The 13,491-nt window shown below is 36.8% G+C and overlaps 1 protein-coding gene across 2 annotated transcripts in view; it reads right to left on the bottom strand.

The window, feature by feature from the left end:
• Positions 1–13,491, bottom strand: part of AP3B1 (adaptor related protein complex 3 subunit beta 1) — a 153,990-nt gene that overhangs the window by 23,830 nt on the left and 116,669 nt on the right. For both annotated transcript variants that reach the window (XM_056514721.1, XM_056514722.1), the window contains exons 23-24: positions 6,583–6,814; positions 3,753–3,837 (exon numbers count right to left, since the gene is read on the bottom strand). In XM_056514721.1, the coding sequence (XP_056370696.1) occupies positions 3,753–3,837; positions 6,583–6,814 (317 nt within the window). The remainder of the gene's footprint in view (positions 1–3,752; positions 3,838–6,582; positions 6,815–13,491) is intronic.

Genomic DNA, 13,491 nt, shown 5'->3' on the forward strand with positions numbered 1-13,491 from the left:
TCTCCAGCTTTCAATATTGTAAAAAGGACATCTCCCCTTCACCTTTAGTTATTCATCATACCTATAAGAAATTGAAGATTTGCCTGCTGAGTTATACAAACACAGACAGGAATTTATAACATTAAATACGTACACATAAAACAGAGTAAGGGTATGTATTGTTTTAACTCCCTGTCTTTATAACATTGTCTTTCATCTCAAGGGATTAAAATAGTTTCATTCCAAGGATCCATGGCCAAAATTCTGACATGGCAAAGCTCCCAAATCTTTGTTCAGACATCTCAAAAAACTAGTAAGCAGAGAGAAAGTCTTGAGAATATCTAAAGAGTAGAGACATACAAGACAATAAAGATAACACAAGTGGTAGGATTATTGAAATGGCAAACACTAGGAGCTCAAGGATTCAAGAAAAGACACACTGATGTGGAAATCTTTAAGATCTGACATGGGAAAAAAAAGGTAATTCTACAGTCAGTGGAGTATTGCAGATAGTCTGTTATATAAAGGATCCATGCCAACCTTTTCTCTGCTCAGCTGATGCCTACATGCTTAGCTAAGGCTCAGGTCTCTTACTCAGATGGAGAATACACTAAAATTTAGCTAGAATTCAACAAGCTAGCAAGATATCTTGCATATGAGTTAGCCAAGAAGAAATTGCTTTAAACTTCTAACCTGTGTAAATCCTGACTGCAAAATGAGTACAAAGTAACAGAAAAACAAAGAGTAACATCCAAGAAATCTTTTAAAAGGCCAAGTTCCTCCATTTATTCATTTTTAGCTTTCTGCTTGAGAGGCACTATCATGCAGAACACCAGTGTGGCTGAAATAGCTGCCTCTGCAAGGAAGTGGCAAAAGAAAAATAAAAATGACGAGATGTTCTCCTTACAAGTACATGCTGTGAACATCCTAATACACATTCTAAATAAATGCATTAGGTATAGTTTTCAAGTAAAGGCATTTTACCCCACTTTAGTTAGATGCGTGATCTCGGTAAGGTTGGCTTACCAGAAATAGTATTTGAGAGGGAGGTCTTTCAAAGCTCATTCCTTCAAGCCTCTCTATTAGAGTTTTTCCTTCATTGTCCTTGACTTGTACAACGAATTCAGAAAAAGATCTAAATATTTTATGACTCAAGTTAGCTTTTTTCTTTATAGAGTTTGTATTTATCGAACCACTAGTACAACAGCACATCCCTCAGCAGAAGGGTAGTGTTTGCTATGCAAAACACACAGTCCATGATTGGCATCTAAGACCAATTGATCTACCCATTACCACTATGTCCCTACCCCCACAAGCTTTACTACAAAGCTATTGATTTAAACACTGCCGATCGGTTTCCATTTTCTGATTTTGGGCAGGCCAATTAAGAAAGTGAGTAATTGTGATTACACTGCTTCAGGATCAATTACATTTGATGCAAGATAAAGTGTTCCTCTTAGAACAATGTAAAGAAAATTCTTATGATCAGGAATACTTTACTGCTGAACATCCTTCTAGCAAAAATACAAAATAACTGACAACATGCTTCATAGAGATATGCTAATAGGAAATATGAGAATATAGACACCTTTGTGTGTATATCATTTCAACTATGTTTCGACAAACTTCCAGAAGTCATTCCTTCTTTTGGATAAAAGCTTTTTAAAAATATGGTAAGCTACAGAGCCTGCAGCTGAATTCTTTGAGACATTGCACCCAAAACATTGCACTGCACAATTCTTCAGTGATACTGAAGATCAGTAGGATTTTGAACAAAATAAGTTTTTAGTGTAAAATAGCAAATTTAATGCAAATAACATTTAAGCTATTTTTTACTATTTTCTAGGAACTAACAGTGAAGAAACAAGGCCTGTCAATTAGCAAAGAAACAAAGTAAGCAATTCCTATTCTTAATTTAATTTTAAACTTAGCTTGAGCGCTTTGTCATTGGACTCACATTGTCTAAATCATTAAAATGAATACACCACTGAGGTCTGAGGCAAATCTATTTACAGTGATGTTACTCATAGTCTGGTTGGTGTTCAGGAATATTGATCTGTCTTGTTTGTCTAATAGGAAAATAATAAACAATTACTAGGCAATGTTGGAAAAAGTAATCAGTTTTTATATATCACTAATACAGCAGACCTCCCAAAACATAAAGGTGATGATCTGCATAAAATCAATGTGTTATGCCACATTGCTTATCCTCATCACTGCTAAGATTCTTAGCAATAAATGGTGTAAGTTAAAAATCAAATCACTGGTAGACTGAAAATACATATTTGAAAGAAAAATATCTGCTTTATTTAAAAAATAATGTTTCTGCTTGATAAACTGAGAATATACTATATTATAAATCTCAAAATATATTCAGATGAAAAGAGTCAGAGTCCACAATTTTGAAGCAATTTTGAAATTGCACTGCCTACAACAGAACCTCCTTCCCAAACACCAGACAACTGCTCAAAGCTGTTTCCAAATTCCAGCAAACAGCATACAGACCAGCTACAGCAACATGACGTACATAAACTACATGCTGCAGACATTTTGCTGGGAGTACAAATATGTGTTAACCAACTATGCAGGAGCATCCATTGTAAGGGAAAAGTTTAAGAAATGGAAAGAAAAAAATCCAATAGTAAAACCTCCTTACCCATAGAACAAGAAATTCAGCAGTTATTTTAGCAGTGATACTTTAGGACTCACTTGGGTATATCTCTACTGCTAGGATTTTCATGCTATCTTCAATAACCTGTCAGTTGAACAAGCCGTGCTTTGTAGCAGTACACTAAAATTGCTACAGAAATTTTTTAAAGTAAGAAGTATAGAACTTTCACAAAGGGCTTCCCTTAAACTGAAAATGCAGCAATGTGAATGTCTATTCAATATACCTATTTTTGTGCTGAATATTGAAAGCTGTGCTTCTTGCAACAAAACATGTAAAAAATCCATTATTTCAAAATATGTAAAAATATATATAAAATTGTGCAGATCTGTGTAGTGCTTTTGCATAGTTTAAAAGACTATATAAAAGTGAAAAGCTCCTAAAAGAAGGTGTCAAGTGTTCTCCCATCCATTCTTTCCCAATGTTGGGACATTGCTACTGCAAACTACCTGGGTCTCAAATACTAGTTTTTAACAGAATTCTCACTGGTTGAATGGGTTCCCTCCCAGCCTAGGATGCAGAAAGAGGACCATGCATGCTCCAAAAGTGAGCACAAAAAAATGTAAATCATACATGTTAGACAAGATTTAGTTGGCCATCCAGTTACTTGATTTCATTATAACTATTGATTAAAAATAATCTACTGTATGAGAAATACATTTCTTAAGTGGGCAAATTTAGGGGTGGTTTTCAGGCAGTCACATTACAGTGACCTCAAGCAGCCATAATCAAGACTCAGGGAAGTAAAACTGCTCACACTATGAGTAATTTTGACTTTTTTTGTACCATTTCTTACAAGGAAGAACACAAACAAAACACTACAGCAGAATAGTCAGGCATGAGTGCTCCTTTCAAGATGGTGTTAATAAGAAGAATCCCAAGAAGAGTGGGACAAAAAAGTAAAGCATCTAAAAGTAAAATCGAACACTAAGAAACGTGTTATTTCTCTTAAAATATCTTGGATATGTATGATGTTGCAAATTTTGTTTAATTCTTTGAATATTTAATAAAACAGCAAGTCTGATACTGTTAAGTGGATTTCCAATGAGCACTACTTTTACCTTTCAGGTAGCAAAAAATTACCCTCACCTTCCCAAGAACTTACCATAACTGGAAACTGGCTGTCTGGGTAGAATCACAGAAGTCAATACCCATTGTAGCAGTAAAGGATCCTCCAGGCTCAAGGCACTCTGCATGAAGAGATTTTTAACACGTAAAGCACACATGCAATGCAACTGAAGATGACAGATGCAACCCCCTAAACTTCACATAATTAAAACTCCCAAAAAGCTCTGTAAGAAAAAGTCCAATTTATTACAAGTAGGTAACACCCAAATGTCACACTTGCATGTTTAAGCATCCTGGATTCCCCCTCTCACACAGTTAACACACATGAAATGTTGCCATTTCAGTCTTAGAGCTCAATCAACAAAGTAAGGCCTTGTAGTAGAAAAGCAAGGAAAAGAAAATTATTTACAGAAAAAAAAAATAAAAAAAAAATTGAAGTGACATCCTTTTAATTGTGCACAGATCCAGCACTGAGATTTCATTTTCAGTAACACTGGTTTGCAGATTTAGTTAGTAAATAGCAAAACACAACAAATAAAATCTACATTAATACATACCATAATGAAAAATAAGATGAACTTAACTATTTCATAATTACTGTGGGTTTACTTGTGTCTCAATATTCCACTTGCATTGGTTGGAAAGGAAAAGAAAGATTATGGAAAGATCTAAATGGATCTAAATGGAAGATCACTTTGTGCTATATAAGCAGTGTGGAATGAGACACACTTGGCAGTGAAGAAATCAAGAGACACTCATTCTTAGATTCTTGTCTAAATCACTACACTATTTCCCTAATGTTAAAGAGAGAAAGCTTTTGTTAAAGGCTTTTCCTTGTAAGCTCTTTCTTTACATCAGTAAAAAACAAGCATTGACGCAAACTTTGTCTTCTCAAGATTACAAAAAAGAGCAGAAAGCGTACTTTAAAAGAGAGGAATTTAAATAAAAAGGAATAGGCAGGCAGAAAAACATCTAATTTCCAGATTATTCATAATGTAGCAGATACTTTTCATGAACTGGAAGTAAAAAGCTGCTCCATGACAAATGTAACAATATTTAACTATTTCAAGATTAAATTTGTAAAACTACAAAAAACAAGGAGTTAATGCTGCTGGCTAAAGTCTAAACTAACACTAGGAAGTGAATAGAAAGCAAAGTATTCCAGGGAGTCTGTTTAAAACATTGTAACATTACAGGCTCCAGCTCAAATTCAGAATTAACTTCACCAAAGTCTTTGAGCTTAATGTTTTCAAAGGGAGTTTCAAACATACTCAGGAATGAGAAAATGTTGTGCGCAGGGACTTGAGTGAAATAATTTGAACCATTTCTACTGGAAGAATCAGGACAATTGCCAACAGCAATTTCAGTGACTGAGGCAAAACTAGACTTCTACTCCAGCAGGAATACCTGCCTACACTGACACTTCTTCTGTTGGGTCTGCTGGTAAAATTATAGGATGTGTTTTCCAAAAGCTGGAAACACAAAATGTAGTAAGAACAGGGTGTATAGGCTTAGTTTTACAGATAATGATGAAGAATACAGAAAATTCACATTCGAGCAAGAAAAATAACATTTTTGGAAGAACTACAGATGATGGACAGCTTATTTTCTGCAGAAGAAACCAACAGCTTTGCAGGACAGATACCACAATGTCTTACTACTTTAAAGGGTAGGATTGTTTGGTGGAGCTCAAGGAACCTGAAGTGGATAATTTATTAATTCCACCTTTTTCCCCCCCATGTTTTTATGTTAGACAAATGAATGCTACTGCTAATTGACTGTTTTTGGGGGTACAGTATCTCCTAATCTGATTTATAATATTACTATATTTCTACTTGCAAGCGCTTATTCTGTCTTATTTTGAAGAATAAGCAGCAAAATGTTCACTTAAAACCTATTAAGAGAGTTCTAAAAGTAACTGCCTTGATGAAGTATGTATCATCACCAAGATGCAAACAGTTGTTATTATTAATTTTAAGTGTGAAATAAACTATATTACTGGAAAATTACTTTTGTAACTATTTGGTGCAAATCTGTATAATCTTTTCTATGGTAAAAAAATTTCAATAGTTTAGAGCCATTTAATACAAACTAAAACAAACAATACTCTTTAGTTTACTGCTGTGCTTTAAGAAAATGTTCCTGTATTCTTTTATCATAACATATATTCACATAATAATGTAGCTCATTGAAGGAGAAGAATTTGCATTATGCGACACCTCCTTTCCTTCTGACTGTACCACAATGTCCTAAAATAAAGAACTGCTGAGAAAAGACAGCAGTTTGTGTTCATAGCTATCATTCTTGAAAAAACTTGCTGTAATCTGTGCTCTTTTTCAAGTTTTACACTATTTTCCACAGAAATTTAGCAAAAAACCTTTCTGATTATAAAGTAGAATGTAAAACAATTTAGGTCAGGCCTGACTACACATTATTTTTTATCTAAGCAGACACACTTTGTGGAACTATGACATACAGAAGCAAAATGAAAACATACACTTCCACTCTACTGCCATAGGATCACAAGGAAAAAATGACAATGCTCTGAGCCACCAATATAAATAATACATTTACAGATTTATTTAAAGCTTCATAAGAAAATAATTGTAAATATAAAAATCAAAACCTCATTTCTAATAGAAGCCCATAATACCTAGTCTAAAAGAAGACAGTAAGAGAATCAAAGTTTGTAGGGATGCAAAAAGGTTTTGTCCTAACAAGTAGATAGTTGATGAGTGTGTGTGTACATATACCTATCCCCATCCACCACATACAGATATATGTGTATACATGTAACTATGCAAAACCACTCTCCTGTATTTGAAATTTTGCAGAAGATTAAGAAGATTATCGTAGGATACGGTTACCTATTGGATTAAACTCATGCATCCTCATGGCTGGAGGTAATTTCTTCTCCCCAATGTGAATATTCTCTATCTTCTGATCAGTTGTGTTTGTTACTGTCACTTGCACAGGTACCATATGATCACCAAAAATGCCTGGCTGTCTTGAGAAGTGATAATGAGCTGCTAATCCTTTCCCACTCATTCGATGAAGCAGTTCATGTGTTTTTGTTGGCACAGAGACCTGTGTAGTGACCTGTTAAGGATAATACAATAGTTGGCAAATGCTGTAAGTCAAGAACAGTAAAAATTGAATATTGCATTTTTCATTCAGTTAGAGCACCTGCTTTTGAGTTGGAATTTTAATGAATCAGAAACAGAAATACGTAACAACATATTGAAATGCATAAGCAAATTGCAGTAATAGATACCAGATAATTTACAGATAATATACAGATAAAAACATTTCCAATTCTGAAAATACCTTTGTTGTATCTATCTCACTTTCTACTATAAATCAGTTTCCAAACTTTTAGCTTTACAGTTAGTTATCAAATTATCACATTTTAAAGAGCTACAGTTAAATAGTTGTGTCTTTTCCAACAAGAAACATTCTATGCATTAGAATTCAAGGGTATTCCCAAGCTCATTGTGTAAGGTGAAAGTATAGTGAGAAATTGTCGTCTGTATTTCTCGTTAAAAACACAAAAAATGCTGTCTAACAATTTCACTGATGAAACAGTAAAAGTATAGTTATATAGAACAGAAGGATGCTGCCACTTTTTAAACAGTCTTGCTACTAGAAGCAATAAGAAAAATACCAAGGATGTTTCAGTCCATTCTATCCTGTAGAAGTAGCATGAAAAAAAGACATTCAATGTGCAAACAAATTCCCAGACATTGCTGACATGGCAATCATGAGCTCAAATATACAAAAGTAAGGCTTATATAGAAATATGCAGACAAGTGAATTTGAATTCTTTACACAAGCTTTAAGGAAAGATCAGGGTTACTTTAAATTATATTTATAAAATAATGACCTGTGACATCACATGACCAGACTTACAACTAACACAAAATAAAGGGAAAAAGTGTAATTTGTATGGACCTTCTCTGTTACTGAAAATTCAAAACATCTTTGAATAGAAGTCCCAAACTTTCACACATTAATAATCCGCTTAATTTTCTAGAAATAACTGACAATCAAACTCTCAGAAAACCCCTTTAGCTGTCAAGAAATAAAAAAGGAAATGCTTTGAATATCTTATTGATACAAAGAAAGAGACACTAATGGTTAAGAGGTTATTAGCAGTCTAATTAGCATGCTGCATAATAGAATACTTATTTCATGAAATGGTTCTCCCATTTTACATAACAGGTTTGGATATATGTTTAATTCATGTTAATACAAGTATTTTGAAGTAGACTAGCTTTTTTGTGTTTACTTATGGCTAGCTTTATCAATAATATTTATTAATAGGAATGAAAACATAAAAAGTAGTCACAAGTCCATCATGTAGATTCTTCAGAATCGTACAGCCATTGAGATTGGAAAAGATCTCTAAGTTCTGTGTCCAACTGTTTACCCAGCCCTGCCATCTCCAGTAAACCATGTTCCTAGGTTTCACCCACGCGCTTTCTGAAGACTCCCAAGAAAGGTGAGTTCTCCCTGGCCAGTCCATTCCAATGCCTGATAATTCTTTCAGTGAAGAAATTTTTTCCTGATACCCAACTTAAACCTCCCCTGGCACAACAGGAGGCCATTTCCTCTTTTTCTGTCATTTACCTGGGAGAAGAGGCCAACACCACTCCTGTAGGAGGGCTACACCCTCCTTTCAAGCAGCTGTAGCGAGTGATAAGGTTGCACCTGAGCTGCGTTTTCTCTAGGATAAAACTCAGCTGTTCCTTAGTGAACTTGTGCTTCAGAGCCTGTCCCAGCTCCACTGCTCTTCTCTGGACTCACTCCAACACCAGAACGACCTTCCTGTATGAAGAGCCCAGAGCTGGACACAGCACTCGAGATGTGGCCTCAGCAGTGCCCAGGACAGGGGGACAATCCCTGCCCTGCTCCTGCTGCCCACACCATTGCTGATCCAGGCCAGGATGCCATTGGCCTTCTTGGCCCCCTGGGCACTGCTGGCTCATGTTCAGCTGCTGGCACCAGCACCCCCAGGTCCTTTCAGCCACTCTGTCCCAGCCTGTGGCACTGCCTGGGGTTGTTGTGACCCAAGGGCAGGACCCAGCACTGGGCCTTGTTGAACCTTACACCATTGGCCTCAGCCCTTTGGATCTTTGCCCTTTATAAACCTGTGCTGGCTGGGCCAGATCCCCTGGTTGTGCTGCACATGCTGCGTGATGGCACCCAGGATGAGCTGCTCTAAAATGCATACACATAGAGAAAAAAACTCATTATTCTTAAATTAACACTGATTCAGGTTTTAACTGAATCCTTTCTGTGATTTTTAGAGATTTTAATCTATACCTATGCCCCCTTCAGCATTACTTCCTGTTTCAGTAATAAAAAGCTTGTAAGCCCATTCACTTTTATTTTCAACATCATACTATACATAGCAGCAAAAATGCAAAAAAAACTCAGAGTAATGACATTATATTTAAGTCATCCTTCTTTGTACAGAACATTAATTTTCACTTGCATTTAATGTGGCAGTTCTAGAAATAAATAAAACATATGTATGTTGAACAAAGCAATTTTATTCTGGAAAATTGGAATTTTCAAAGCCTCTTCTTGCTAGTAAGGATTTTGAGCTGACAAAGGCTGATATGACCATAATGTGGTGTATTCAACAGCTACATCAGTCTCATAAAGAGTTCTTTGTTTTAATTCTAAAATTTTTAATGCAATTTTAATAGAGCCCATGGGGCAGGTACCTGCAATAACTCTGGGGTTAAAATAAAACCACACAGAGTTAACAGAACAAGAAGCATCTACTAACCAGGAGATAATCTCCTACAAATCTTACACAGCATATGTTTAAATAATAGAAGTCGTTTGTGTACCTTTGGATGGTTTATGAAAATAACCAATCAATTCTGCAGACACAACATTATTTCTAAAGGAAATCTATGTGACTCGTGATGCCTGCAGATACACAGAGACAAACCACACATATTTTATCAGTTTATTACAGTAAGCAAATAAGCGTGGAATGAGAGTGCACATAACTGTCTACTTAACGCTTACTGAAACATTTATAAGAGCTGTTATCTCCCTAATAACAGACAGACAGTGTGCAATTTTAGAGAGGAGAAAAGCTTCATATTTTTTAACACTTCACTAAAAAGTAACTGAAGAGTGTAAAATGAAAAATACTCTGTGCAGTTAGCTGGTAATGGACCATATTATCAACTCAAGTTAGATTTATAGGATACAAACTAGTCACTAATAGTTATTTTATGACAGAGTGTGTCTGCTTTTTTGGGTTTAGATTATTAAGATTAAACTTGCAAAACTTTTTTTTTTATATAGCTGTTTAAAAAGACAGTAAAAAAAAATTTAGTATTGACTTCCACCCCATTTTGACTGAAAGCAACCACATGTAGGGACTCCACACTAATACTGTATGGCTACAGTATCTTGGTATCAGTCAGACTGGCCAGAAGGCTGACTGCACATGTTGAAAGATAATTCATCACCCTAAAAGAACTGCAAGTATTTTTAAACTAGCTCAAGTATGAGAACAAAAGCAACACTAGGATTTTGCCCCCCTCATCTAATCACAGGGAAAAAAGGGAAAAGTGTAAGATCACTGATGGTAGTAGTTGCGGCTTTATCACAGCTGAGCTGACTAGTCACAAACCACTGAATCCTCCCAATATGAACATGTTACTTTTTGCCAGCTCAGTAACTTCTTATTAATTAAACATACATTGATACAAACCACTATTTTCCATAATTATTTAAAATAAAAACACTACATGATTTATTAAATCTACTACAGAGAAGAGAAGCAGCCCCACATTCCTGTCCAAAGTACCATGGACTCACAAAAAATCAGAATGGTTTGGGCTGGGAGGGACCTTAAAGAAGCACTTTTACTATTAATACCGTTATTACTACAGACACAAAATTCTGTTTGTTTTCTTTTGTGTTTGTTCCACAGTTTAAAAATCCTGCAATAATGAACAGACTAATTCTTGATTCTAGTTCCTAAATGTATATATGTTTAGATAAAACATGTATTATTGGAAAAAAACATTTGCTTCTAAGAAAAATAAAAATTATAACTTTTCCTCTAATTTACATTCTGTTAAAGCAATGGACTACATAATTTAATCTGATTAATCCTCCTACTGGCAATATCCATTACATAATCCAAGAATTACCTACCGAGAAGTGAGAGCTATAACCTCTCACACTCATGGTGAAGCTATGCTCCTGTAAATCTGCAACAGCTAAGAGGAGAACGGCTATCACACAGCCCAGCCACATTTACATGATCTTTCAACTGAAGCCATGAGGGCAACTTATAACTATAGTTTTATAGTACTAGGAGAAAGATGGAAAAACAGAAAAACAAAAGTCAACTACTGGCAGGAAACGTGATCTTTTGCTCAGTTAGCAGTTATATATTACTCACAGTTACAAGACAATGTCTCCCTCATACAGCTCTTAAAACATAATTATTAATTCATAAAAAGATAAGATAAAATAAATTGCAAGCAAAGAATGTCAGCATCGTAGTCTGAATTACTTCAAGAGGCAACTGGAAATCGCAGCATTACAGCACACCCAAGTCATGATAACATGGACTGCCAAAGTAATGACAGAATCCCCCTCACATGAAGCAAGAAAACCAAACAAGCAAGCAAACTGGTTACTATTTCGTACAACCTAAGAAGAGCAACTGGATACTGTCTTTTAATTTGGGCTAATTTATCTAGACACACACACTCTCAAGGCCATATGTTGAATTCTGGAAAACACTTTGCACCAAAGGCACATTTAACTGCTCTACATCTACTAAATACCTTCTTAAAGCCATGTCTGCTAGGAACACCTTCAATTTCTAATACATCCTAACTCCCTTGTTTTTGCATTATCACCAGCTTTTAGGCTCCACACTTCTCTTACTTATTAACATGTCAATGAGGCTAATTGAAAATTAGTAATGATCATATCTTTAAACCGCTAGTGGTTTCAGACAATTTCGGACATTATAAAATGAGTTCCAAAAATTCTTACTTGATTTCGATATTGATAGATTAATACTTTTGTCTCCAAAACCTTGCAAGAAAAATAAAAATAAAAAAAAATAAACCCCAAAACTGCTCAAATAGCTTCCACTGATTTTTAAATCACTCAGAGACGGATCTCAAACAAAGAGCCACTTTTATCATGCTGCCCATAGTCTGTCTCTGTAAAGCTGCCAAAATTAATTATTTCTCTGCCCTATTTTTTTTAACTGTAATATTTCTGTTTCTGATTAAATAATTTCTGATTTCTGATTCAAATCATCCTTGCAAGAAGAATCATGTACTCAAGGTAATCATAGAATGGCTTGGGTTGGAAGGGATCATAAAGATCATCAAGGTCCAACATGCTTGCCATGGGCAGCCACACCTTTCACTAGGTCAGGTTACTGAGAACTCCATCCAACCTGGCCTTGAACACTGCCAGGCATGTGGTATTCAAGATTTTACTGGACAACCTGTTCCAGTGCATCACAACCCTCACAGAACAGAATTTCTCCCCAATAGCTAAACTAAACCTGCCTTCTTTCAGTTTGAATCCATTCCCCTCAACCTGTCACTGCATGCTTTTGTAAAAAGTCCCGCTCCAAATTTCAGGTAGGCTTCCTTTAGGTACCAGAAGGTGGCAATTAAGTCACAAAGCTTTCTCTTTTCAAGCCTTTCCTGACAGGAGAGGTGCTCCATTCCTCTGATCACCTTGGTGGCCTCCTCTGGCCTCTCTCCAGCAGGTCCATGTTGTTCCTGTGCTGGGACCCCAGAGCTGGGTGCAGCACTGCAGGTGGGGTCTCAGCAGAGCAGAGCAGAGGGGCAGAATCCCCTCCCTGCCCTGCTGCCCACTCTGCTCTGGATGCACCCAGCACACGTTTGGCTCTCTGGGCTGGCAGTGCCCATGGCTGGGGCATGTCCAGCCTCTCACACACCAGCACCCCCAAGTCCTTGTGGGCAGGGCTGCTTTGATCTGTCCATCCCCAGCCTGTGCTGGTACCAGGGTGCTCTGACCCTGGTGCAGCACCTTGCACTTGGTCTTGTTAAACCTCATGAGATTCCCATGGGCTCCCTCCCAGAACTTGTCCATGTGCAGCTGGACGCCATCCTGTCTTTCAGGTGTGGCAATTGTGCCACTTCACTTGGTGTCATCTGTGAATTTGCTGAGGGTGCACTTGATCCCTTTGTGTTTATCTTTAATGAGGATACTAAGTAACACTGGTCCCTGAGTGACACTACTTTGTCACTGATGTCCATCAGGACTCTGAGATGCTGAACACCACCAACTGGATGTGGCCATTCAAACACTTTCTTATTCACCAGCAGTCCACTCATCAAATCCATCTCTCCAATTATATAGAGGGGAAGGAAAAATAGAAAGAGTAGGACGGCAGGATGAAGGGGGTCCAAAAACACAGGGGAATCTCATTAGTCCCCTTATCCCATTTCATGTCTGCACCCCATCTGATACCCCACTTCATCCCAGCTTTCTCCATCCATTATCCTAGACTCCTCCCCTTATCCCAGTGCAGTGGACTGCGTCAAAAGCTTTACAGAAGTCCAGAAAAATGGTATCTGCAACCCTTCCCTTACCCACTGATGCAGTCATCCCACCTCAGAAAGCCACTGGCTTGGTCAGACAGGACCTACCTGCCTGTCCTCCATGTGTCTTAGCACAGCTTCTAGGAGGATCTTTTCCATTATCTTCCCAGACACAGAATTGAGGATGACAAGTCT

Source organism: Oenanthe melanoleuca, chromosome Z, assembly GCF_029582105.1.
Source record: "Oenanthe melanoleuca isolate GR-GAL-2019-014 chromosome Z, OMel1.0, whole genome shotgun sequence".
Lineage (NCBI taxonomy): Eukaryota > Metazoa > Chordata > Aves > Passeriformes > Muscicapidae > Oenanthe > Oenanthe melanoleuca.